At 37.1% G+C, this 24,212-nt stretch overlaps 2 protein-coding genes and 1 long non-coding RNA gene across 8 annotated transcripts in view; 1 reads left to right on the top strand and 2 right to left on the bottom strand.

The window, feature by feature from the left end:
* nt5e (5'-nucleotidase, ecto (CD73)) overlaps positions 1-8,026 on the top strand; it is a 38,979-nt gene extending 30,953 nt beyond the window's left edge. The window contains exons 8-9 of the mRNA XM_052098290.1: positions 1,542-1,742; positions 7,388-8,026. Coding sequence (XP_051954250.1) covers positions 1,542-1,742; positions 7,388-7,548 — 362 coding nt within the window. The 3' untranslated portion in view covers positions 7,549-8,026. The remainder of the gene's footprint in view (positions 1-1,541; positions 1,743-7,387) is intronic.
* LOC127623780 (uncharacterized) lies at positions 1,763-7,380 on the bottom strand. Of its 3 annotated transcripts, none has more exons than XR_007968095.1 (4): positions 4,933-7,380; positions 4,567-4,782; positions 4,242-4,402; positions 1,763-4,155 (listed from the first exon to the last, which is right to left on the bottom strand). It is a non-coding gene; the product is annotated as an uncharacterized LOC127623780 (long non-coding RNA). The 3 variants fall into 3 exon arrangements; XR_007968094.1 differs by having other exon boundaries at positions 4,567-5,010; positions 5,689-7,380; XR_007968093.1 differs by having other exon boundaries at positions 4,567-7,380.
* Positions 8,027-8,173: 147 nt separating the features above from the next.
* snx14 (sorting nexin 14) overlaps positions 8,174-24,212 on the bottom strand; it is a 45,662-nt gene continuing 29,623 nt past the window's right edge. For 2 of the 4 annotated variants that reach the window (XM_052098286.1, XM_052098287.1), the window contains 12 exons: positions 22,622-22,705; positions 22,431-22,531; positions 21,836-21,947; positions 16,910-16,950; positions 15,999-16,118; positions 14,054-14,177; positions 13,550-13,714; positions 13,323-13,418; positions 12,261-12,317; positions 9,574-9,665; positions 9,415-9,471; positions 8,174-8,823 (listed from right to left, as the gene is read on the bottom strand). In XM_052098286.1, coding sequence (XP_051954246.1) covers positions 8,794-8,823; positions 9,415-9,471; positions 9,574-9,665; positions 12,261-12,317; positions 13,323-13,418; positions 13,550-13,714; positions 14,054-14,177; positions 15,999-16,118; positions 16,910-16,950; positions 21,836-21,947; positions 22,431-22,531; positions 22,622-22,705 — 1,079 coding nt within the window. In that variant the 3' untranslated portion in view covers positions 8,174-8,793. The remainder of the gene's footprint in view (positions 8,824-9,414; positions 9,472-9,573; positions 9,666-12,260; positions 12,318-13,322; positions 13,419-13,549; positions 13,715-14,053; positions 14,178-15,998; positions 16,119-16,909; positions 16,951-21,835; positions 21,948-22,430; positions 22,532-22,621; positions 22,706-24,212) is intronic. The other 2 variants (XM_052098288.1, XM_052098289.1) reach the window with 1 other exon arrangement.

Below are 24,212 nucleotides of genomic sequence, written 5' to 3'. Positions count from 1 at the left end.
ATAACCCATCTCTGAATTTTGATGCCAAAACCCCCCTTTTTTTTTTTTTTCATCTGACCCTAGAACTTGGTTGCATTTGTAGTTCCAGTAGTGTCTAGAAAACTGAAGATGCTTGAGTTTGTTGTTCACAAAATGTGAAAGTTTACAAGAGAGCAGAGGCTCCCAAACAACTTGTGGTGATGTCTGATATTTTTTTGTAAACTTTCTGATCCCAGGACCCAACTCGTTTTTGCAATTCTCAAGCTGTCATCCTTGGTGATTCTTTGGCCACTCAAACTATCCTCTTCAGTGCGTGGAGACCATATAGTCACACATAATCTTACAGGCCACTTCTTAAAATCTCCTGTTGATTGGAGCGTCTAAATTATTTCCCTGATGGTGGAAATTGGTATTTTTAATACTTTAGCTATTTTCTTATGGCCATTTCCCATTTTGTGAAGCTCAACAACCTTTTGCCACTTTAGTCTAACCCAATGTGATTGATGATTATGGGAATTTGGTTCATGTGTTACCTCATATTTAAGTCATGGGTGAACAATTTCATGTTCCTAGTCACCCAGGTGTACTAAAAATGTCAAATATGAATAGGAATATACTTCAGATATATTTTACTCATAAGGATTTGTAGGGGTGCCAATAATTGTGGCAAAAGTGTTTTGGAGAAAAATATTTAATTATGAGAGTTCAAGAGCGAGGCAGGCGGTCTGCCTCAGGGCGGATTTAATGTCTCATTTGCGGCTCGCGACAAGGATGAATTATCAGTCGCAGCATCAGAGGGTGGGCTTTTGCTTTCGGAAGCGGACGAGTGTACTGAGCTCCTGCTATCGGGGTCTCCCACTTCAGGTCCTGTTAGATGGTAGAGCCCTGGAACATGAATGACTCCACTGCTTACCACAGTGCTGTTTAGAATGGTGAGCGAGTCAATGTTGGGGTGTTGCTCCTAAAGTCCACTATCCTCTTCACTGTTTTGAGTGTGTTCAGCTCCAGGTTGTTTTGACTGCACCAGCTGTTCATCCTCCCTTCGTTATGCGGATCATCGGCATCCTGCATGAGGCCAAAGACAGTAGTGTTGTCTGCAAACTTCAAGAGCTTGACAGCTGGGACATTGGCAGTGCAGTCATTTGTGTACAGGGAGAAGAGTAGTGGGGAGAGCACACATCCCTGGGGGGAACCAGTGCTGATCGTACAGATGCTGAAAGTGAATTTCCTCAGTTGCTAGTTTATGAAATTTAAGAGCTAAGAATCTTAGGGAAAGTTCATCCAAGAAGAAGAAGAAAGAAAAAGGGTTAGTTCATCCAAAAATGAAAATGTTATCATCATTTACTAACCCTCACATTGTTCCAAATCCATGATTTGTTTTCTTCTATGGAACACAAAAGATGTTTTCAAGAATTTACAAGCTGCTCTTTTCCATACAATGAAGGCATGCATTGACCAGGGGTTGTCAAGCTCCACAAAGTAGTCCATATGACTTGTGTGTTATGAATAATTCAGACTAAACAATATTTATTTTAATCCATGATAATATGTTTCGTCTGCAGGTTTTCAGCTGGTATATGATTTATCAAAGCCCACTGGGAAACGTGTTAAAAGTGTGAATGTGCTGTGCAATGAATGTCGTGTGCCCCATTACGAACCACTAAACCCTAAAAAGGTATACAAGGTGGTGTTGCCCTCATATCTGGTGGACGGAGGAGATGGATACTCTATGATCAAAGAGCAAAAACTCAAACATGACAGCGGTAAGTTATTATTTGTTTTATATTACTGCACATTCAACTCAATATTTAGGGGCCAAGACTAAAATTAACCAATTCAGTGAGGTTTGAGTATGCGAGAAAACATACTTTTTCAAACTCATCCTACATGTTTCATCCTATCTTCACCAATTTTGGTGAATTTTTGACAATGGCAATGAAAATTATTAAAAGCTTTTGGATAGACCAAACTGTTCATGTGTATCACATCAATGAATTTGACATCAAGGACACCAGAGACGAAGTTAGGCCGTGTACTCACAATGCTTCAACATATTGCCATGAAACTGGTTGAGTATCATTGTTACCATGTTCTGAACGTACAAGAGCAGTTTGGTGACTGTGCCACCTTTTCATACAAAATTCATAAAATGTGTTTTGGAATTATAGAGCGCAACAGTCGGGTTCCGGAAGTAAAAATCCCATACATTTTTCCATAGATGGATTGATTTTTAACATTAACTTATAAACCTTTAAAGACAGACCTACCGTGAGCTCCGAGGTTGTTAATCCTTGGGATACGCTTGTTGAAGCCATACGTCTGCGTTATTTCAACTTCATTGTTTAAAAATCGCGTTCAATAGAGGGATTCCAGGTGAACAACTACTACAGTACCCGTCATTGTTGTAGTACTTGAGTCCTGGACTCGAACTCGAGTCTGATTCGAGTCACGATATTAATGACGATCTAGAGACTTGATTACAACACTCCCAGATAGCAATAAGTCGGCGCGCTGGCGGTGCTCCAGCGGCAGTAGAAGCGGCAGAATGGCGATATCGCAAACACGTTTGACGGCAGCCACTTTTTAAAAGCGGCAGCCGCCTTCCTACCGCCTTCGTTCCGCGGCCGGCCCGCTGGCTATCCGCCGTTCCGCCGCCGTTATATCGAAGGCGGACCGTCGGAGGCAAGCGCTTTTTTCGAGCGATCTGCGGCCGCTTATTATATATATATATATATATATTTATAGCATGCAGTTTATCAAGAATAATGATTGATCAAACCAGACAAATTTCCATTTGGCGTTTTAATTCCACATTTCAAAGTACAGTAACTGTCATTGAAACAAGATGTCAGATCACTGAAATATAAATAACAGAAAAATACAAACATTATATACACACACACACACACACACACACACACACACACTAAAGAACATGCAGGTTTCCAATTCAATTTTGGTAAAAAAAAGAAATTTTTTTTTAAAAACACTATTGTAACACTTACAATAATTGTTAATAATATAAAGAGGTCAGCTCTGGGATGAAAAGAATTACCAGTAAACATAAGCAATGAGGATATTTGGTACCAAATAAAGTGCAGGATACCAAATAAATTGAGGTATAACATCATATTTACAAGTCATTTCTAACAATAGGTTAAGTGGTAATAATTTAGAGTAAAGCTCTGGAGTAGAATATACCATTATAACTGCAATGCTGACCTGTGGCACAAGGATTTACAAGCTATATTTAACAATAGAATAACAGTTAAGCACTGTGACGGAATGAAAGTAGAATTTTTGGTACTAGTTAATGTGCAATATCAAATATCAGGCATGAAATAGGATTTACAAACTATAATAGAATCGTTAAGCACTGACGGAATGAAATAAGCCAATACTAAAGTCACGGTAAGTAGAATATTTGATACCAGATAATGTGCAGATATCAAGTATTAGATGTATAATCTAGGATTTACAAGCTATATTTAAAAATAGAATAGTTAAGCACTGTAACAATGAAATAAGCAGCAAATTGTATATGAAATAATTGAGATCTTTGGTATCAAGGAATGTGCAGGATAACAGGTATAATATACATTTTGACATTCAACTTACACATGACAACAAGTGGGAATAAATATAATTAACAGCAGAAAATCTGGCTGTAGAGAACACAGCCAATCAGAATGTCTGGAGTGGTTGGGGTCTGCGTGGCGTAGTGGGCTAAGAATCACCGGATTTCCCCGACCTCCAGAACGAGGCAGTGCAAATTGGCATATCTTCAGTGATTCCTCGTGCGCCTGTATAAAAGGACAAACCATCCCATATTCATCCAAGGAGCTGCCCACAAAACAGGGTCACGAGAGAGAAAAAAAAAAAGCAATTTCCACAGTGAACAGTGTGGATTGGGTGAGTGTAGTCTGACACTTTTAGCAGGCTTTTTTAGGGGTCTTGATGTTACTGACTGCAGGATAAAGAAAGGGTTCCAGTTGTCAGTGATGCTGGGGTGTCAGTAGTCAGCCTAGGTTTAAGGGGTCGGCTGTGGGTCCCTCTCTGCTGTGCGGCGCCTTTTTCCACCTTCATGTTCAGATGCTCCTTTCAGGTAACGCGTAACGTTAACCTGGATCGCCTCATCAGTGGCATCCTGGGTTGCCGGGTTCTTCCGGATGGCTCCTGTTGAAAATAAAGATCTGTCATTCCATTTCAATGGCATAAGGTCATACACATCTACTTAAATATAAAAAAAATATCCAACTTACTTTGAACAATGGTCTTCAGGAACATGTCTCTAAAACATGCTTTATCCCCTACACCAGTCCAGGTTGTATTGATGGAAAGGTGATTAGAGAAGATACTCTGAAGCATTCACACACGGTTGTCTTTAGGTCCCTCCCACATTTGATTGCCAAAAAAACCGAAGCTGAAAATACAAAAAAACATGTTACAAATTACATTTCTCTGAAGCTTCTCATAAATTTAAAATGTGACAGGCTGTGGATTCAGACTGTAGAATATGCAGTGTACAATCTTAATTTTCCTTTTTAGATTACCCTATGGCGTTATAAACGAAATCAGCACACTTACAAATCATTGCAGGAGCTCTTTATCCTGCCTCAAACTGTTGTCAAGCAACGCCAAATCTTCCTGGGTGTCTAGGGGGGAGTAACAGATCCCCTGGCAGGGATAACTCTCCAACAGACACATTGGCACTGAAATGTTGCAGCATAGCATTTTGTTGTCCATGCTACGCACAACATCGCCAAACTCCAAGACGTCGCAGCATTAGGATTTGATCTGCACCTACAGGGGTTCCCAGAATAAAAGAATAAAGTAGTCAGTCCTGGTCCTTCAACTACTAAACTATGACATTTATATCTAGGTCTACTACATGTACAGGTGGCCCCAGTGGGAATTAAACCAACAACCACAGGTGTTGTTTGCAAGTTGTACCCGATTGCCCAGTGCGAGCAAATGTCTTCAACATTGTCCCAACTTGCTTCACCTGCTCTTGAAGTGAGCCGCTGTCACCTGGGAAGTAACAATATATTGATTAGCAATACACTAAATATAATACTAATATAATATAACCACAATTATCATACCAGTAACTTTCCCTGTAATTTCTATCCACAGTATGTTATGCATGGCATACAAGTTCATAATGAAGAACCCTTATGATAACATCAATTTCATTTTTTTTCTTTGAAGCAGAATATTTGTTTGTAAAAGGGGAGGAAAAAGAAAATAATGAAATATTGGTATACGCATTTTACACAGAGGGGACCAGTTAGGGAAACTTACCTGCCTACAATAACTGTTTTCATTTGATTTGAGTTACATTAAACATGAATAACCTTAGTCGAGTCCCCAGGAACATCGGGCTATTAAAGTAACAAGCCTGTAACTGCGGTCTTATCAATTCTAGCTTCACCATACACTCAAACTGTGAGGTTTATCTGTTTTCCTCGTGGAACTGTAGCACAATGCCCTGACAGTAACTTCACCTGTGCCCTGATCTTTATTAGAAACTGAGAGGAGAGCAAGTTAATATAATTTATATTACAATTATCACAAAAATTAACAAACAGTCTGCTTTAAAACTAAGAAAAAACAAGCTTCTATACTAACCTTACATAAAAAATGAACACGTGGCAAACTAGCTTAGCCGCTATCTGCCGGCACACCACATTAGATTAAAATACTTACCCTTGTAGTTGTGCAGATAACTCGATATGTAGAGTTTAAAGCCCTTGTCCCTCTTGCTTGTCGGAGCAGGGGACCAGGCATCAACAATGCGATGAACATCGCTGACGCGTATTTTCGGAAGATTCTGGAGACATCGAGTAAAAACAGACATTTTGGGCGACGCGCAAGTAAACCGGAAACAAATATGGCGACAGCGGAACTTCACAGTTCAGTCTTTGTAATGTGTTTTAGCAATACGTTTTTAACATTTATAATGCGTTTAGATTTTTTTGTATTGCCTTTACAGGGACTTTAACACTTTCTTAAACATTTGTATAGGTCATAATTGCTAAACCTGTAAAAGGTAAAATAACAAAAAAAAAAAAAAAAATCGAGGTTGGAAAAAATGTAGACATAAACGAAATTTCTGCGCAACTGTGAAACCAGAGGATAATTTCGCTATTTCATTGAGTTTATCCTTCACGTCAAAACAGGGATTTTCATGTTTATGACAGATATCACCATGGTTGCAAATTAATAAAAAAAATTAAAGTATACCTGAGATTTTGGCCATGTTGCAGATGTCTTTCACTGTTCACTGATAGTCAGGCATTCGTGAAAAGTCTAACTTCATCAATTTATTCTGCTAAATTGTTCATACCATGAATTAAATATCTATTTTAAAACCGAATCAGAATCATAAAGATATTTATTGCCAAGTCAGTTTTACAAAAGGAATTCTTTTTGGTTTATTGGTGCATGTCAAATGTGCATCAATCAAAGAAATGTAAACAATTTTCAAGTGCATAAAATAATTCAATATATTTTACATATATTACTGTATAATCGCTTCAGAGTTTCAAAGTAATTTAAATGTCATTTCCTAAACCTTACCTTATCATGGAATCAAGAGTCAAGACTCTGTTATAAACCCTAATGGCTTTGGAGCAAAAAATAGCCAACATGGCTGGTCGATTTTGAGAGTAGAAATCCTTGTATTTCAAAGCGGCTTGCCGCCAGCCGCCCGCGGTCGATCAGCCCGAGGCAACCGCCAGAGAAAATGAAGCGAGCGGCCCGCCAGCTTTTCGCGGGCAGCATATCGCAAGAAATGAGAGTGACGAATTCGGCGGCAAACGTTTCATCCCCGCCAGTGGGACGCACCTATAGCCGACAGCTTAGGGACGGCGGCAAAAAGAAGCCGTGCGGATATTTTTTTGCTATCTGGGCTAGTACTCGTGGTACAGCAGTGAAAGATCCACCAATCAGAGAACCTTCAAAAAAAAAACTTCAATTAAAGTGGCACAGTGGCTTCACCTTCCATCTTCATTTCACGCCATTGTGTGAGTGACGAGTTTGTCCTCTTTAAACTGTTTTATTCGCAAATTGTTTTTGAGAGAGTCCGATCTTTTGCATACATTAATAAATTCACAATTTGGATGGAAATATAGCTATTGCCACATTGCCTGATATGATGTAAATTTGGATGCAGTGCCACCTATTGGTTAAAAGTTAAAAGTTGTAAATCTGTTAAGAATTTTTAATCTATTCATAGCCATTTAAATTCTATTCCTGAAATCACCCATGAGAGTGTTATTACCAAATAAATCTTCTCAACATACAGTTGGTGTGCCGATGGTGTGTTCGGCCCCATAATCGCTGCTTGCAGCTACAATGTATTTCATCAAGTGCACAGTATTACTACATATTACATGTTCCATAGGTAACCTGGATATCTCAGTTGTTGCCAGCTACATCTCGGAGAGAAAGAGAGTTCATCCTGCTGTGGAAGGACGGATTCAATTATTAAACTCTTCTATTGGACAGCGAGGATATTTGCCCATCCTCCTACTGGTGTGGGTATTATGGGTCATGTTGGTTTAGCATGTGAGATTAGAGATATTTAAAGTACTTGTGAAACATGGATGTGTAGCCATTTGCATTTAACTGTTCAGTAAGAGGGGAAAAAATACAAAAGTCAAATTAAAAGTTAAGTCAAACCTTTGAAATTTAAGTAAAACTTTAAGATGCTTTAAAAAGAAAATGGTTGAGGACAAAAGACAGATATGAACTTTATTTCTTTTAACTGGACTGCATTTTTTCTGTACCTCTTTTTTATATCTACATCATTCTCAATTCAATTTTATCAAAATACATAGACAATATTTTGCAAAATGTTATTTTTTTTCCAGACTGTATACCATAACTGAGAAACCTGTTCCGTTCATATTTCACCCCAAAATCAAAAGAAAAAAATTACAGATTATATTTTGCTTAATGAAAATGAAGCTTGTTTTAGGACCATTCAATTTGTTTTGTGACATTTATTTTATTATTTAATAATAAAAGCATTATGTCAAGAGGGTGATTTTCATTAGTGTATTACAATAATAAGAATTCAATGTGGTTAAATGTCATGAACATAATTGGTTATGGATGATAGTTACCAAGACATTTTTTCACGAGAGTCACATTATAATATAAAAAGGGTAAAGTCATTTTTGTCCCATTTGTTGATAATATCGATGATAAACAGCACAGTTAGTGACAATGAAGTTGGTGGTTAGTTTGGTGATAAAAAAAACTAACCCTACTTTGCCCAGGTAGTTACTGTACACCTGTTCTTAAGCATTTATTTGAAATGAAATGTGAATAAATAATTTAATAGGTTTTGATTTACTACAAATGAGCAGTGACAGAGGAGCTGGATATAATAAGACTTTGGTTTGCTTATTTCAAAGACAAAAACATTGTTTTCAGGGCCTTTAAAAGATTTTTATTTTGCACTTGGTTCTAAAATGTTTTACACTATATGACTCAATTACGTTAATTAAGTTTTGTACATTATTTATATATATATAGTATATTTGTCTCTGTATCTCATGTCTGTTTAATCGTTTAAACCAAAGCTGAAAATCTTTACATCTGTAATGAAGGATGTTACACTGATAGTCTTATATGACTTTTGTGTGTTTTTCTGATGTTATAATGTCATTATTCTGTTACAGTTAAGGGTTCAAATAAATGGTTAGATGCACCTCATTAGAGTGAATAAATAACTGTATTTGAACAGTGTAATAAAATAACATGTTAATATGTTAATGGATCTTCTGGGCGTCTGAGAATGTTTCACAGCCATCTTGTAGAAAGACCAGCCTTCTACATAAAAACAAAACGACAAACAATTAGAGATAGTTCACCCCAAAATGAACATTTCGTCATTATTTGGCAACCTTCATGTCCTTCCAAACCTGCATGAACAAAAACAGAGAATTTTTAAAGAATGTTCACAGAGCTCTTTTCCATAAAACAGTTCATAGTAACCACTTCAAAAGAGCACCATAAAATATATTTTAAGTTGTAGATTTGACTTGTGTGCTACATTCCAACTTTTCTGAAGCCGTACGTTAGCTTTGTGTGTGATAACAAGTGTGTTTAGTGATTATTTGCTGATAATCTTCACCTCAAGCTATCGTATGACTTCAGAAGACTTGGAATACACCAGATGAGTCTTTCGATATCTTTTTGGTTTTAGCCCTTTTTGGAGCTTGAAAGATGTGGTCAGTATAAACTGAAATTATATCTAAAAAATATAGAATATTGATTAAACTATAGTTTGTCAAATAGGTTTGGAACAACGTGAGGTTAAGTGATGATGGAATATTAATTTCTGGTTGAACGTTTCCTTTAATAAATTTCAAAGTGCACCACTTTGCATGTTTGTGTGACTATGGGACAGTAGACAGCTACCTTGTTGAGTTCTGGAAAGAGCTCCTGAACAGCGATGTCAAGCAAAACATACGTCACCTGTTAGGAGTAACAAAAGAGAGATTTAGCAGAGAACAGTGTGTGGTACAGTAGAATGGCTGTATTTTAGGCAAGTGTATGTCTTTAAACATATGTACATACCTGTTTGTTGAGGAGGGGCTGCTGAATGGCATTGAAAAGCATCTTGACGCCCTCATACTTTGCTTCTTCACCGATACATTTCCCCACTACATCTGACAAAGACAACAAAAGTCCTTCACAAATACATACATTTATATTTACATAAAATATCAACAATAGTCCATGCATGTAGCATAAAAATAAAATCAATATACACCAATCAGCCACAACATTAAAACCACCTGCCTAATATTGTGTAGGTTCCCTTTGTGTCACCAGAACAGTGTCAACCCTCATTTCAGAATAGCATTCAGAGATGATATTCTTCTCGCCACAATTGTACAGAGCGGTTATCTGAGTTACCGTAGACTTTGCCAGTTCAAACCAGTCTGGCCATTCTCTGTTGAGCTCTCTCATAAACTAGGCATTTCCATCCACAGAACTGCCCCTCTGAAAAAACTGGATTTTTTTTAGTGTTTGGCACCATCCCAGGAGATCAGCTGTTACAGAAATACTCAAACCAGCCCATCTGGCACCAACAATCATCCATGCGGTTATCTAATCTGCCATTCATGTGGCTGCAGTGTATAAAATCATAAAGATATTAATGTTCAGATCAACCATCAGAATAGGGAAAAATGTGATCTCAGTGATTTGGACCGTGGCATGATTGTTGGTGCCAGATGGGCTGGTTTGAGTATTTCAGTAACTGCTGATCTCCTAGGATTTTTGGGCACAACGGTCCGTAGAATTCACTCAGAATGGTGGCAAAAGCGAAAAACATCCAGTATGGGGCAGTTCTGTGGACCTACTATGCTATTCTGAGATGCAGGTTGGCACTCTTTTGGTGGCATTAGGGGGACCTACACAATATTAGGCAGTTGGTTTTAATGTTGTGGCTAATCGGTGTATATCGGAAAAACATTTTATGGGGGCATTAACGCAGTTTTGCTAGACAGAGCAGACACAGAACACAATGGTCTTGAGCCAAATTTTCTTAACAATTTGTTAAGAGTATTGTTAACAATCAATATCCTAGAGGTCAACTGATCGTGGATTTTGCTGATTCGATAACTAGGGTGGTGGAAAAAGCAGGTAATGATTGCTCGGTCAATAGTTTTAAAAGATTTACAGAATGTTAATTCCTTACCGAGAATGAAATGAATAAAATCCCAGATACGGTTTATTGTTCAGACAAAATCCCAATAATAACCAGAAAAAGAAAAAAAATTGGTGCATAATGCAGGACTTTTAACTATAAACAAGTCCAAAACACACAGGGGGACTCTTATTTTGAAATGAAGAAGACTTGGATCCATTACACTGCTCTGTAGGTCAGTGGGCTATTTACCAAATTAAGCCTATATATATATATATATATTCACTAGATTAAGAGTTTTGTAAATGTACATATTTCACCAGGAATAAGGTTTATTAGTATTCACAAAATATGAAGTTGGAGACAATGTATGTGCTTAGAATGGCACGTTTCCATATACTCACATTTAGTTTTTTATGCCCTTTATTATCTTATCAAAATATGCATTGAAGTGTGGATACAAATATGGATGAATATTGTCAATGCTGATAGATTGGGATCCACAAAATGTGTAAGTGATTTTTATTGCATCTCTAGAGGTCACTGTTGTACTGTAAAACCAGTGCCGGCTACAGAGGAATAAACCAAATCTATCTGAAACCACCATCAGCATAATATTTCGCCAGTTACCTAGTTCCAAAAAGCCACTTATCGGCACAGATTAATCGGCAAAACTGATTTCGAAGTCTGCAGCTGCACCCACTTTTGCGGCAAAAGTGAGAATATTGAAGGAAAACTTCCTTATTCGTCCCAATATGATCTATAGCATTTAGATCAATGGTGGCCCAACACCAGTGTTCATTTTTACACCGTTTTTTACTTTAGCCATAATTTGTGTCTTTCGACAAAAATATCCTTCAGTCAGTATTCCATCATTTTATTTAATTTTAATCTGACTAATATGGCATAAAATTTGAGCCATTAAAAATAACATTTTAGTTATTGATAATGTGCAAAATAATAAAATATCCTAAAATGTATGAACTACTTAAATTTTTTTAAACATGAATCAAACATAATAAAAAGTTAAAGATGTTTCATATGTAAGAATAAACTTCATGAGAAAGCTGTCCTGAAAATATGAGCTCCTAAAATAATCGTGTCCCGTATATATTACATTTTGTAGACAAAAATATAATTGTGCCAACATATTAATTTATTTTATTACTAAACTAATATTTTATTAAAAACACTTTTTGAAATTGATGACTTGGACCGAATAATTAAGAAAAGCAGCCACTATGCCCAGCATATAGATGGGAACTCATTCAATACTGTTTAAAAAGCATTCCAGGGTGATACCTCAAGAAGTTGGTTGAGAAAATGTCAAGAGTACATGTCTGCAAATTCTAGGCAAAGGGTGACTACTTTAAAAATATAAATAAATCCAAAATATATCAAAACTGTTATTTTAGCATCTTCAGTCACATCACAATTCCCATATTTCCATTTCTATTATTCCATAGTTGTGATGACTACTATTATTCTAAAATAAAACCTTTAAGAATGAGTAAGTGACCCTAAACTTTTGAATGGTAGTGTATATAAGAAAACATTTATTTGGACAATTCTGTGCTTTTCCGTTTTAGAAACTGCTGAGAAAACTCACCAAATAGTAGTTGTTCTAAGTATGTTTTCTGTTGTTTTTCTTTTTTTGACAAATTATCTAAGGATAAAAATAAGAGAGGTCAGAAAAAACTTTTGTGTTGTTCCCCAACATTTCAAGTGTACTTGGAAAAAATGTGTTTGTGATACTACAAAGGAAACATTTGGACACTAGTGGCCTTTCATTACTCTTAAGAGTCCAAAATCCCTTCCAAGCAAGTATTCAGGTGTTTTATTGAACATTAAAACTGAATAACTGAAAACTATGACTGCAAACATCTAAAAAATATATAAAAATGGTTAGACTTATATAAAATGTGTCCCAAATAATAAAAAACAGATCATATGAGCACCATATTCCATCACTCTGTGTAAATGTGCATTGGCACCCTCTTGTGTGCAGTCTGTGTGTGTGCGCCCTTGGCTCTGCTCAACCACATTGGAATCATGCCTGGATTCTAACAATCTCAAGACATCTAATGAGAATGATCTAACACATCTATGATGCAAGGAACATGTTTTATCACATTACGCTGAGTATGGGCTTGTTTGATTGGTCTGCTGCAAGTTGTGATATGTCACTTTCTATATCATGTTTATTTTTCATGAAGTAATAAAACAAAATGTGATGAATATTCAGTTTATCTGTTTATTATACATGTGGATTTCACAAATTATTTCTCACTGTAGTTTGATCTCCGAGTGAAATAAATCTGCTCATTGTATTATTCTAATCAAGACCTTACCAAAGATATATAACACATGGCTGTGTGAAATGTATGATCTTTTTACTGGTTGTTGAATGTTGTGATAGCAAATTTGTGAATTATGTTCTAATTGGTCAGCTCAGCAGTATTCATTGTAAAGAAAGGAGTAAAAGCTTTAAAACGACACCTGCTATGTGCCGATCAAGCAAGTGGTTGTACAATACCATAATATTTTATCCCATTATTAGCGCCCCCTCTCTACCAGGCCACTCCGTGTATAAGAGGCATGGCATGGTCACAAACAAATGAGAGAATCTCAATTCTCATTGCTGATCTGAGTAAAGCATGACTCAAAGTACCTGGCAGGTATTTCATCATCTCTTCAAAGGTTTGTTTGGCTCGTCTTTGTTTGTCTTCAGGAGACCGTTCTTCTGTACTCTCACAGAACACTGCATCTGCACACAATTCACAGCCATGACCAGTTTAAGTGTTCACGACACATCCAGGCAATATTTGAGTTTAACAAACATGACGTATTTAGAAGTTAAAGATCTGACTTTATAAAGGTGGTCTGTAGCACACAAACCTCTCAGTAGTGTGATGAGGGAGACCAGGCGGTGCTCTTGCATGATCTGATCTAGTTTGCACTGGAAATGGTGTCCTACGTATGCCTCTAGAGTCCTCTTCAAGAGTATACGACCTCCACTCAGGATGTGATGTAGCCAGTCAGGCATGTGGAACACCACGCGACCTGGGACAAGTTGTTAAATGGTACATCAGCACATATTAGGCATAATGGAAATCTAGCAGGAAAGCACTTGTACACACACATCTAGACTGTGCCTCGCATTCGATTACAGTTAATGCTGTTTTTGTATCAATGCCATTTCAGTGGAGGGGATGATTTGCAGAGAATAACAAACCAAATTGCAGTCTGTTCCATTACACAATGCTATCATAGTACACAAGTTATGTATAGACTACTTTTATAATATTTTTTTGTCCCCTTGGAGCTTGTAGTATGGAACAAAATATGAATTGTGCACATAAATAAGAGTAAATTCGATGTGTTTGAATGAAATTCACTCACCAATGTACATCAAGTAGTCATAAATTCCATCAACCTCCATGAGCTCCATGAAATAGTTCTGGTTGTGCTTTCTCTCCAGACCTTCAGGTAGATTGGCGTTGTTTTTGTACAGCTCATTAAACAGCTACATAACAGGAGAAGAAATCGTATTTAGAATGTTATAGAAAAAATATACAAAGACTAAATCTAATAATTCATATTCAATTACATTAAGTTTAAACTTTTATCGGCCTTATCAACCTCAATAGTTTAACTCAGGGTGAAATAAATGGTTCTTGGCACAATGTACCAAAGTACAAGAATACTGATTGTAAATAATGTGTGGAGCAATATTGTTTGCAGGTATTTGCAGGTTAAAGGCGTTATTACACTTTTACTTTTTTCCAACCATGCAACACACAACCTCAAAACATTTGAAATGTAACAGGATTTAATGGTCGTTGCACAAAATATGTTTTGAAAGAGAACAATCATCAGTCATTAATTTATATTTTTTCAGTGTTAATGTGTAACTTATAACAAGGTGTGTGTAGTAGCAAAATTTAATTTGTTATCAAGAGAGAGCAACAGTGCCAGTCTGCTTTTTCAGCCATCTGGGTTCCAGAAGTATTTTTCCCATTCATTATTTCCTTAGAACTTTTTAATGAAGAATTTCATGAAATGCCTAAAAAGCATAGACATTATTCAGGGTATGACAATGAGGTTGTGAGGGATAGACTTCCAGTCTCTTGGGCAGTGGTGGCTCAGCTGTTAACGCTCTGGGTTCCTGACCAAAAGGTCGGAAGTTCAAGCCCCAGCTCCGAAAAAAGATGCCACTGTTGGGCCCTTGACCCTATCTGCTCCAGGGGTGCCATATCATGGCTGACCCTGCGCTCTGACCCCAGCTTAGCTGAGATATATGAAAAAAAGTATTTCACTGTGTATAAGTGCAAATGTATAATGTGTGAAAAAAATCAAATAAAAGGCTTCTTCTTCAATGGCACGAATGGTATAAAGCTGTATAAAGCTCCTAGATCACATATCATTTTCCACAACTCATGTTGTCTGGAGTGCTTTGTATACTGAATGTTCTCGGACAGATATTTTTTTCAATTAACGGAACAATTCAAAAACACTTTAAACTGCATTACAGCCCATTAAAAAGACTGTAAGTCTATTCCTCACTGCCTCATTGTCATTCCCATTAAAATCAAAGGTGTCGCTAGCATGAATACCCAAGGCGACAAAGAACTCCCACGACAGGCCCACTCCAAATACCCCCCATATATATATATATATATATATATATATATATATATATATATATATATATCTATCAGGCACACATGGCAGCATTTCCTTGATATGAAATGATCCATATATTCCATACTAAAGGGAAAGTTCACCTAAAAATTTATCGTTTACTCACCCTCATGATATCCCAGGTGTGTATGACTTTCTGCCTTCTACTGAACACAAATTAAGATTTTAAGAAAAATATCTCAGCTCAGTTGGTCCATACAATGCAAGTGAATGGTGATCAGACCTTTGTAGTTCCAAAAATCACAAAGGAAACAAAGTAATCCAGAGGTTAAATCCACATCTTCAGAAGTGATATAATAGGTGTGGGTGAGAAACAGATCAATATTTAAGTCCTTTTTTACTCTAAATCTCCACTGTAACTTTCACTTTCAGATGTGAAAGTTACAGTGGATATTTAGAGTAAAAAAGGACTTAAATGTTTCCTTTGTGATTTTTGGAGCAAAGGTCTGATCAATATTCACTAACATTGTATGGCCCTACTGAGCTGAGAGATTATTTTTTAAATCTTCATTTGTGTTAAGTAGAAGAAAGAACGTCATACGCACCTAAATGATTAAATGATGAGAGAATTTTCATTTTTGCGTGATCTATCCCTTTAACGTTACTTAAAACACTTTACATGAGGTCAAGAGTAGTGAACAACCTTCTTGTTATTTTCTGCTGTGGGGCTGAGGATGGTGAGTTCAGGTCTGCTGGGTTTGGGTTTAGGGGATTCACAGGAGCTGAAGAACGACTGGATAAACGGTTCCAGATTCTGCCCTTTCTAAAAAAAAAAAAAAACAGAGAAAACCCATATTGACACCATAGTCTTGAAATATTTCACCAGTGACAAACAAAGACACTGTAAAGTCATTTCAAGTTGTCATTTTATTTGTAGAGTGCTTTTCACAACAGATATCATTTCAAAGCAGCTTTCCAGAACATTGCACTGTTGAGTCTGTAATGTCTTAAAATCCTCATTGAGCACTTTAAACGAAAAACGTGATTGAAAATCATGCCTTAAAATTATTACATTAGCACATTTCAAACATCAAAACACCACTGACATGCCACGTGCGTCACCCAAACTGAAATTAATATTTAATGGAAACCAGTCACGGACCAAACTCACACCACTGGTTGAGACACTGTTGCTGGGTCAGACTGGACGGGTCACTCAAATAAATAGAGCAATGGTCTGATAGAGTCACACTATTCAGGGAAATCAACCTACAAATCATTTATTTAAAGTTGACCCTGCATATTTACACGGGAGGAATAAATTGGAGAAGGTATCAATCCCCCCAAAAATAACACCCTTCACCTTTAAAACTGTTTAGAGTTATTAGGATAACTGAACTCGTACACGTAGGAAACTAGACAGTTGTTTTATAAGGATTTCACTCATTAAAGAAGTTCCACATCAGACATTCACAACTTCATGAGGCAAAGTACCATAATAATAATGTTTTATTGAGAGCAGAGGTGTTAAACAACTTAAAAAGAAAGTCGTTTCATTTAAGATCAGTATCTTGGGGTGGAAAAACAAGTAGAAAATAAAATCCATATTCTCACCTCTTTCATAAGTTTTCCAGGAACGGACTTGAATATTTTTCCTGCAGAGCAACAGAGATTAAAATAATCATACCATTATATGTTTATACCAATACAAACATGCACACACGCCCGCGCACACACACACACACACACACAAATATATATACACAGTATATATACAGTTGAAGTCAGAAGTTTACATACACCTTAGCCAAATACATTTAATCTCAGTTTTTCACAATTCCTGACATTTAATCGTAGAAAATATTCCCTGTCTTAGATCAGTTAGGATCACTACTTTATTTTAAGAATGTGAAATGTCATAATAATAGTAGAGATAATGATTTATTAGAGAGAGAATTAATTATTTATTTATTTCATCACATTTCCAGTGGGTCAGAAATTTAAATACACTTTTTTTATTTGGTAGCATTGCCTTTAAAGGGGACCTAATATGCAAAATTCAATTTTACATGGTTGTGGCAGCAGGGGCATGGTCAAGCGCCCCTCTGGAGAGAAAGCGTTAAGGGCGCTTACAACTGAGCTAAATTATGCCTAACACCTGTTTCTAATTCCAGTGAGCATGGGGAGAGTGGCATAAAATCAGCCACACAACCAACAGTCTGGGGAGAGAGCCTGGGTCCATAAAGTTTATTATTGTGAAGCTGAAAAGTTCATTATTGTGAAGCTGAAAAAAGATTGTGTGACGCTGTGAGCGCTGAAGTGTGGACATTAAAATCCTTACCCGTGAGTGTAGCAACCTGCCTAAGTGTCCTCCTTATTGACAATTCTCACACTTGCTTGAAGTATGCCCCTTGGAGCCCTTCACCAGTTGGCCGAAGTCCTCCAGTCCCTTGCCGGCCTACATCAAACTCATCAAAAAACCCTGCTTGAGCTGCGCCAAGAACAAGACCGCCGTTTCTTTAAGATTCGGAGATCCGGAGCCTCCTCAGCCAGGAGAGAGCCCCGGCCGTGACCCCGGACAGCCACAGCCCACTGCCCCAGCCCACACTCTTAAAGATGGGGACGGAAGACAACCCAGAGGCCTTCATCAATCTTTTTGAGCGAAACGCAGAGATCTGGGGCTGGCCGCGTGACCAGTGGGTGGCCAGACTCCTTCCTTTGCTGTCCCGGGTAGCCCAGCTCGTGGCGCAACAACTGCCGCCGGCTAACATCCTGGCTTATGAGGGTCTAAAGAAGACCATTTTGCAACAAGTTGGCCGCAGTCCAGAGCAGTACCACCAGCTCTTAAGAACCCTGAAGCTGGAGAGGACAGGCCGCACGTTTGCGTTCTCCCAACCACTCCGAGACACGTGCCGGAAGTGGCTGCTGGCGGGGACTCGCGATGTCGAGGCAGTGGTCGACCTAGTGGTGCTGGAAGAGCTGATCTGTCAACTGCAAAAGTGGTCCAGTGCCACCACCCGCCATTGCTCGAGGAAGCAGTCGGATTGGCAGAGGACCATATGGCGGCGTAATCAAGGGCGGAAGAGCCCTCTTCTCTCTCTCTCCTCCTTCTGTCTGTTCCCCCCTACCTCTCACTCTGCTCTCTCCCCAGAGCCCGTTCCTGCCCCATGGAGGTGAGGAGCTCCACCACAGAGGCCAGTTCCCTGCGCAAAGTGGTGGACACACACCCCTGCCTCTACAGTGCACTGCCACTCTCCCCCTCAGGTGGAAGTGTATGCCGACACACTTGTGGGCATGACGTCTAGGCCAGCCTGCTGGAGATGCAGGGGTCCGGGACACCTCCGGGATCAATGCCCGAGATGGAGCTGAGGATGGTGGTCTGGATCCCCGAAGCCCAGCAGGCTGTCCCCGACCGGATACTGGTAAGAATCAAAGGGGGGACACCGGTTGTAATCAAACCACTATCCAACAACACTTGATTCGACATGGGGCATTGGGCACAGCTAAATGGTGAAGGTGAAATGTGTGCATGGGGATATTCACAAATACTCTGTGGTGACCCTTGCAATTAAATTTCGGGGAACAAAACATAGAGTGGAGGATCTCGATTATGAGGTAAAGTGAACCGATAGAGTATATCAAGTATATCACCTCAACCTCCTGAAATTGTGGAGGGAGGCGGTCCATGTGACGTTGGCTACGGTAGTTCCGGAGAGGGTGGAGCTCGTGATGGAGGTGAATAAAAAAAACCTAATCATAACACTCCGGTCACTTGTGGAGACCACCTCTCACCGTATCAGCTTGCAGGGTTTGCCAAGTTGCAACAAAAATTTGCAGACGTGTTCTCCCTCTACCGGGTCGTACGGAACCATATCCAGCACCACATCGAGACAGAACTGGGAGGGGTGATTCGTAGCCATCCCTATTGCTTGCCCGAACACAATGGAGACAAAGAACAGCACAGTGGAGAAGGAGTGTCTGGCCATCAAGTGGACGGTCCTCATTCTACGGTACTACCTGATGGGGCGGGCCTTCACTCTCTGCTCGGAACCTACCCCACTTCAATGGCTCTACCGCATGAAGGATACCAATGTAATACACAATTTAAAGGCAATGCTACCAAATACTGACAAAGTGTATGTAAACATCTGACACACTGGGAATGTGATGAAAGAAATAAAAGCTGAAAGAAATAATAATCTCTACTATTATTCTGACATTTCACATTCTTAAAAAAATTAGTGATCCTAACTGACCTAAGACAGTGAATGTTTTCAATGATTAAATGACAGGGATTGTGAAAAACTGAGTTTAAATGTATTTGGCTAAGGCGTATGTAAACTGCTGTGTGACATGCTATAATTCATCTAAAACTATTTAACATTTTTTTTAAAGCATTTAGCTCATTCTTTTGAATTATCTCTTAATAATATGTAGCTTTTATGAGCTCAAATTAATTGACATTGAAAATCGTAACTTTTTATATGACAATTCAACTGTAACACAGCAGGACTATTTTAAATAACGCGAGAAGGCAAAAAACAGCAATTACAACTTTAAATAAAAGAAACAGAGACCAGTTACAGGACCCAAGACATACATTTTACCTTCACTGAAAAAATGGGAAAAAGCTGGTTATCCGATTTACTAAATCATATTATTTGTGATCTACACCACCATTTTTTTTTTAGCTTCTAAACTTGTCTTCCTTGCTTTCAAAGAATGTCATTCTCTAAAATGTGCATTACATTTTGTAGAGTGAATGTGAACCAATTGGTATGTTCAGCAACAATGCAAAAAACAAAACAAAAAAAAATATTTTTGCATAGAATTTTACTTAATTTGTTTTGGGACTTAATAATACGTAAATAATTTTGGCTGACAAACTAAAACTTGCCAGAAAATTTGTAGAATGCATTTGCATGGGAATTGTATGGGAGGGTAAACATTTTTAAATTAAGTGTTACTTTGTGTTTTTGCACAAGGTGAGAAAAGCAGGAGACCTGATAGTGTTTAATGTTCAGTTATTTTGGGATTTAGAACCAATTCTGTTATGCTGGGTTACTACCATTGTGTGAATGTGAAAAGAATGTGAAAGTGAAGATTTATAGTATAAAAAAAAAAGAACTTGAATATTGATCGGTTTCACACCAACACCTATCATATCACTTCTGATTACAGATTAAACTACCGGAGCTTTATGGATTACTTTAATCTGCCTTTTTGTGAATATTAGAGTGTCAAAATTTTGGTTACCATTCATTTGCATTGTATGGACCTACAGAGCTGAAATATTCTTCTAAAAATGTTCATTTGTGTTCTGCAGAAGATAGAACATCTGGGATGACATGAGGGTGAATAAATTCAGAATTTTAATTTTTAGGTGAACTATCTCCTTTTATGTTATAAAGAATAAACTTCTAATTTTCACCCAGGTCATTTTTGAAATGTCATTATTCATTTTAGGGTTAAATCAAACTGTCAGAATGATTTACAGGCTTTTATTTAGAAACTCAACTACATAATTCTATCATATTGCTGAACTGCACACTTATATATATATATATATATATATATATATACACAGTGAGGGAAATCCCCTGCTGATTTTGTACGTTTTCCCACTGACAAAGAAATGATCAGTCTATAATTTTAACGGTAGGTTAATTTGAACAGTAAGAGACAGAAAAACAAATAAAATCCAGAAAAAACGCATCTCAAAAATTGTATTATTTGAATTGTAATTTAATAAGGGAAATAAGTATTCAACTCAATAAGAGATTTCTGGCTCCCAGGTGTCTTTTATACATGTAACGAGCTGAGATTAGGAGCACACTCTTAAAGGGAGTGCTCCTAACCTCAGTTTGTTACCTGTATAAACGACACCTGTTCACAGAAGCAAACTATCCACAGGACAAATTCACCGCATAAAAGGGACGGATGGACGGGGCCATGTACCGTCAAATCTTGGGTGAGAACCTCCTTCCCTCAGCCAGGTATATATATATATATATATATACCTTGAAAACTCAACCTATGGGGACTAGTCCTTTCATTTAGTCAAACTCTCACTAAGATTTGGAAAACATTTAATGCTACTAAAACTGGTGCCATTTTATTGCATTATACTGTAGAAAACTTAGTTTGGAAAATGTTAATAAAACATTGTTGCTACATATTGTTTTTGTTTACTTTTGTAAGAAATAAATATATAGAGAGTCAAATTTAAGCACTCAAAATCTGTGATTAATCATTTGTAACTATGAAAAATAATGTGATTAATCACAAATAAATATTTCAATATCACAGTTAAGAATCCCAATACTATAAGATCATGAACCAGATATAATAACTCAGTTTTCAGTTTTCGGTTTTAGTTTTTCAATTAGGAGCATTGTCATTTTCATTATAGTGTGTTGAATACATAAAATGACAATTCAATCCAATTAGAGTTGCTTTTACAACACTAAATGAAATGAAGTAAAGTCATCGGAGCAAATGATGTGTATGTGGTATTGTGGTTTGGTGAGGTTAACATACCCAGGTTAACATCTGGCAACCTTTTGTCCTGGAACTGTGACTCTATACTGTGAGGCGAGAGGAAATCTGCAAGCAGTTGACTGTTACTCAGCTCTGGGTGATGAAGCAGTTTCTGCACAAAACACACACACATACATACATTAGTTTAAATTGCATTATTTAATCATGGCCAACATTTTAAACAGATACCTGATAATTTCAGCTCAAAGATTATATTTTTAAATGTGCACGAGTAATCGATTAATCGAGTACTTGTTCAACTTTAAATATTCAACTAGTAAAAACACTACTCGAATATTACAATTGGATTGTGCTTTGTGCCTTTGACTGCTGTGGGAAACAATGAAACTGCTTATCTCACTGCAATTTTGCCTTATGCCAACTTAAATTCTAAAGTACTCGACTACAAAATTATTCGAAATACCCATCCCTATTTTGAATGGATATGATTTTTTTTCCTGAACAAAGCAAAAACCAAACCAACACACAGACACAAAAACTGCATCTACAGTGTAGTGTTAATAAAGGTTAATCAAATATTTACTGTGAATGCATTGTAAGATGAGTCTCTGCCAAATGAATCAATAAAAATTACCTGTAAATATTCCTCAAAATCACCTCGTTTGGAGGACAAGAACTCATAATTCTTTGGTCCAATAATTCTTTTGGAAGGGAGTTGGGTGTCCTGGAATGGGCCTGCAAAATGAAATCAAGCTGAACAGATGAATGAACTACAAACTAAAAGACTTTATCATGAAGAGAGAAGGAGTCAAAGATGAAGTTTACCATGAAATTCTGTGAGTTTGGACTCTAGCACGTAAAACTCCAGGTATCTTCTATAAACGGACCACATTTCAGTCTCATGTCCCACTGCAGAACAAATAGCCATTTTAACAAATAGTCCACTTCTGTTCTTGCATTACATTTAAAGGAAAAGTTCACCCAAATGTTTTTTTCATGATTTATTTACCCTTGCACTGGTGTCGGGTGATGGGCAGTGTTCATTTTAGCATGATTTTGTTTTAGTCTTACTAGTCTTTTGATAAAAATGTTTTTCAAAATTCATTTCAAAATCAAATTCATTCATTTTAGTCCATTTTACTAAAGTGGCATTTAGTCAACTAAAATTATTTTGTTTATAATGAGAATGTGCAAAATGTGAGACAAACTGTAACAGACCAAACTTGAATCAAATATTCAAACATGTAGAAAAAATATATATTATTAATTTAAACATGTATCAAACATATAAAAGATGGTCTACATACAAAATACAGTACAGCTGTCTAGCTAATGAACAAACTGAAGTATTAGCTACTCTATAGAAGTTCTCTTGCTTTGTTTGAATTCTATATGCATTTGAGATTGTTCTTAAATTTTTGTGTTTAGCCAGTTATTGCATTGTGCATGGTGTGTTTGTTTTTATTAAGAATAGCGTGTAATTTAGTTCAAATTGACCTGCTCATTCATTCACTTCATTGTCTGTGCAGATGTAAATTGCAATTACACATTAGTTGTGGATATAGTGATTCATCTCATGTATAAATATGATGTGTTTAAATGAGGTAATAAACCAATTTTAAAACGCTTCATTTGAAAAATTAAGTGTTCAGTGTGTTTAACTCACGCAGCTCAAGCGAGGTAAATCCCAACATACTGGATTATTGGATTCGATTAATCCATTTCTAATATCTAATATCTTCTTCCATAAACGGATGTTTCTTTTTCTGTTTTTGTCTTGCAGTATAATTGTTTTCTCATCATATTTTCCTCAACAGTTTTCTTTAATAAAATGGTTTAAGTGTCGTCATGATGCTTCTTATTTTCTCATATTCTAACTGTTGACGAACTAAAAATGCTTCGTCAGTTAACTTAATCTCCGTCAGTGGTTTCGTTGACAAGATGAACACTGGTGACTGGGTCTGACAGTCACAGTTGGCGTTCCATTTTTTATTTCATCTTATCTGGACCAAAATAACAATGAATATTAATAAAGAGCAATATTTACCTTCATATATTTTTACTAAAACATTGGAATATACACTGGGGGCCAAATTTTGGAATAATGTACAGATTTTGCTGTTTTGGAAGGAAATTGGTACTTTAATTCACCAAACTGGCATCCAACAGATCACAAAGTATAGTCAGGACATTACTGATATAAAAAAAACAGCACCATCACCATTTGAAAAAAAGTCATATTTGATCAAATTGTTGAATCTTAATCTTAAATCTAGACATGCCCCATTTCCAGCAGCCATCGCTCCAACACCTTATCTTTGTATAATCATGCTATATTGATCATTTGGTACTAGAAAATCACTTGCCATTATATCAAACACAGCTGAAAGCTATTTGGTTCATTAAATGGAGCTTA

This window comes from Xyrauchen texanus, chromosome 30 (genome assembly GCF_025860055.1).
Source record: "Xyrauchen texanus isolate HMW12.3.18 chromosome 30, RBS_HiC_50CHRs, whole genome shotgun sequence".
Classification (NCBI taxonomy): Eukaryota; Metazoa; Chordata; class Actinopteri; order Cypriniformes; family Catostomidae; genus Xyrauchen; species Xyrauchen texanus.
This window is presented reverse-complemented; position numbering and strand designations above follow the sequence as displayed.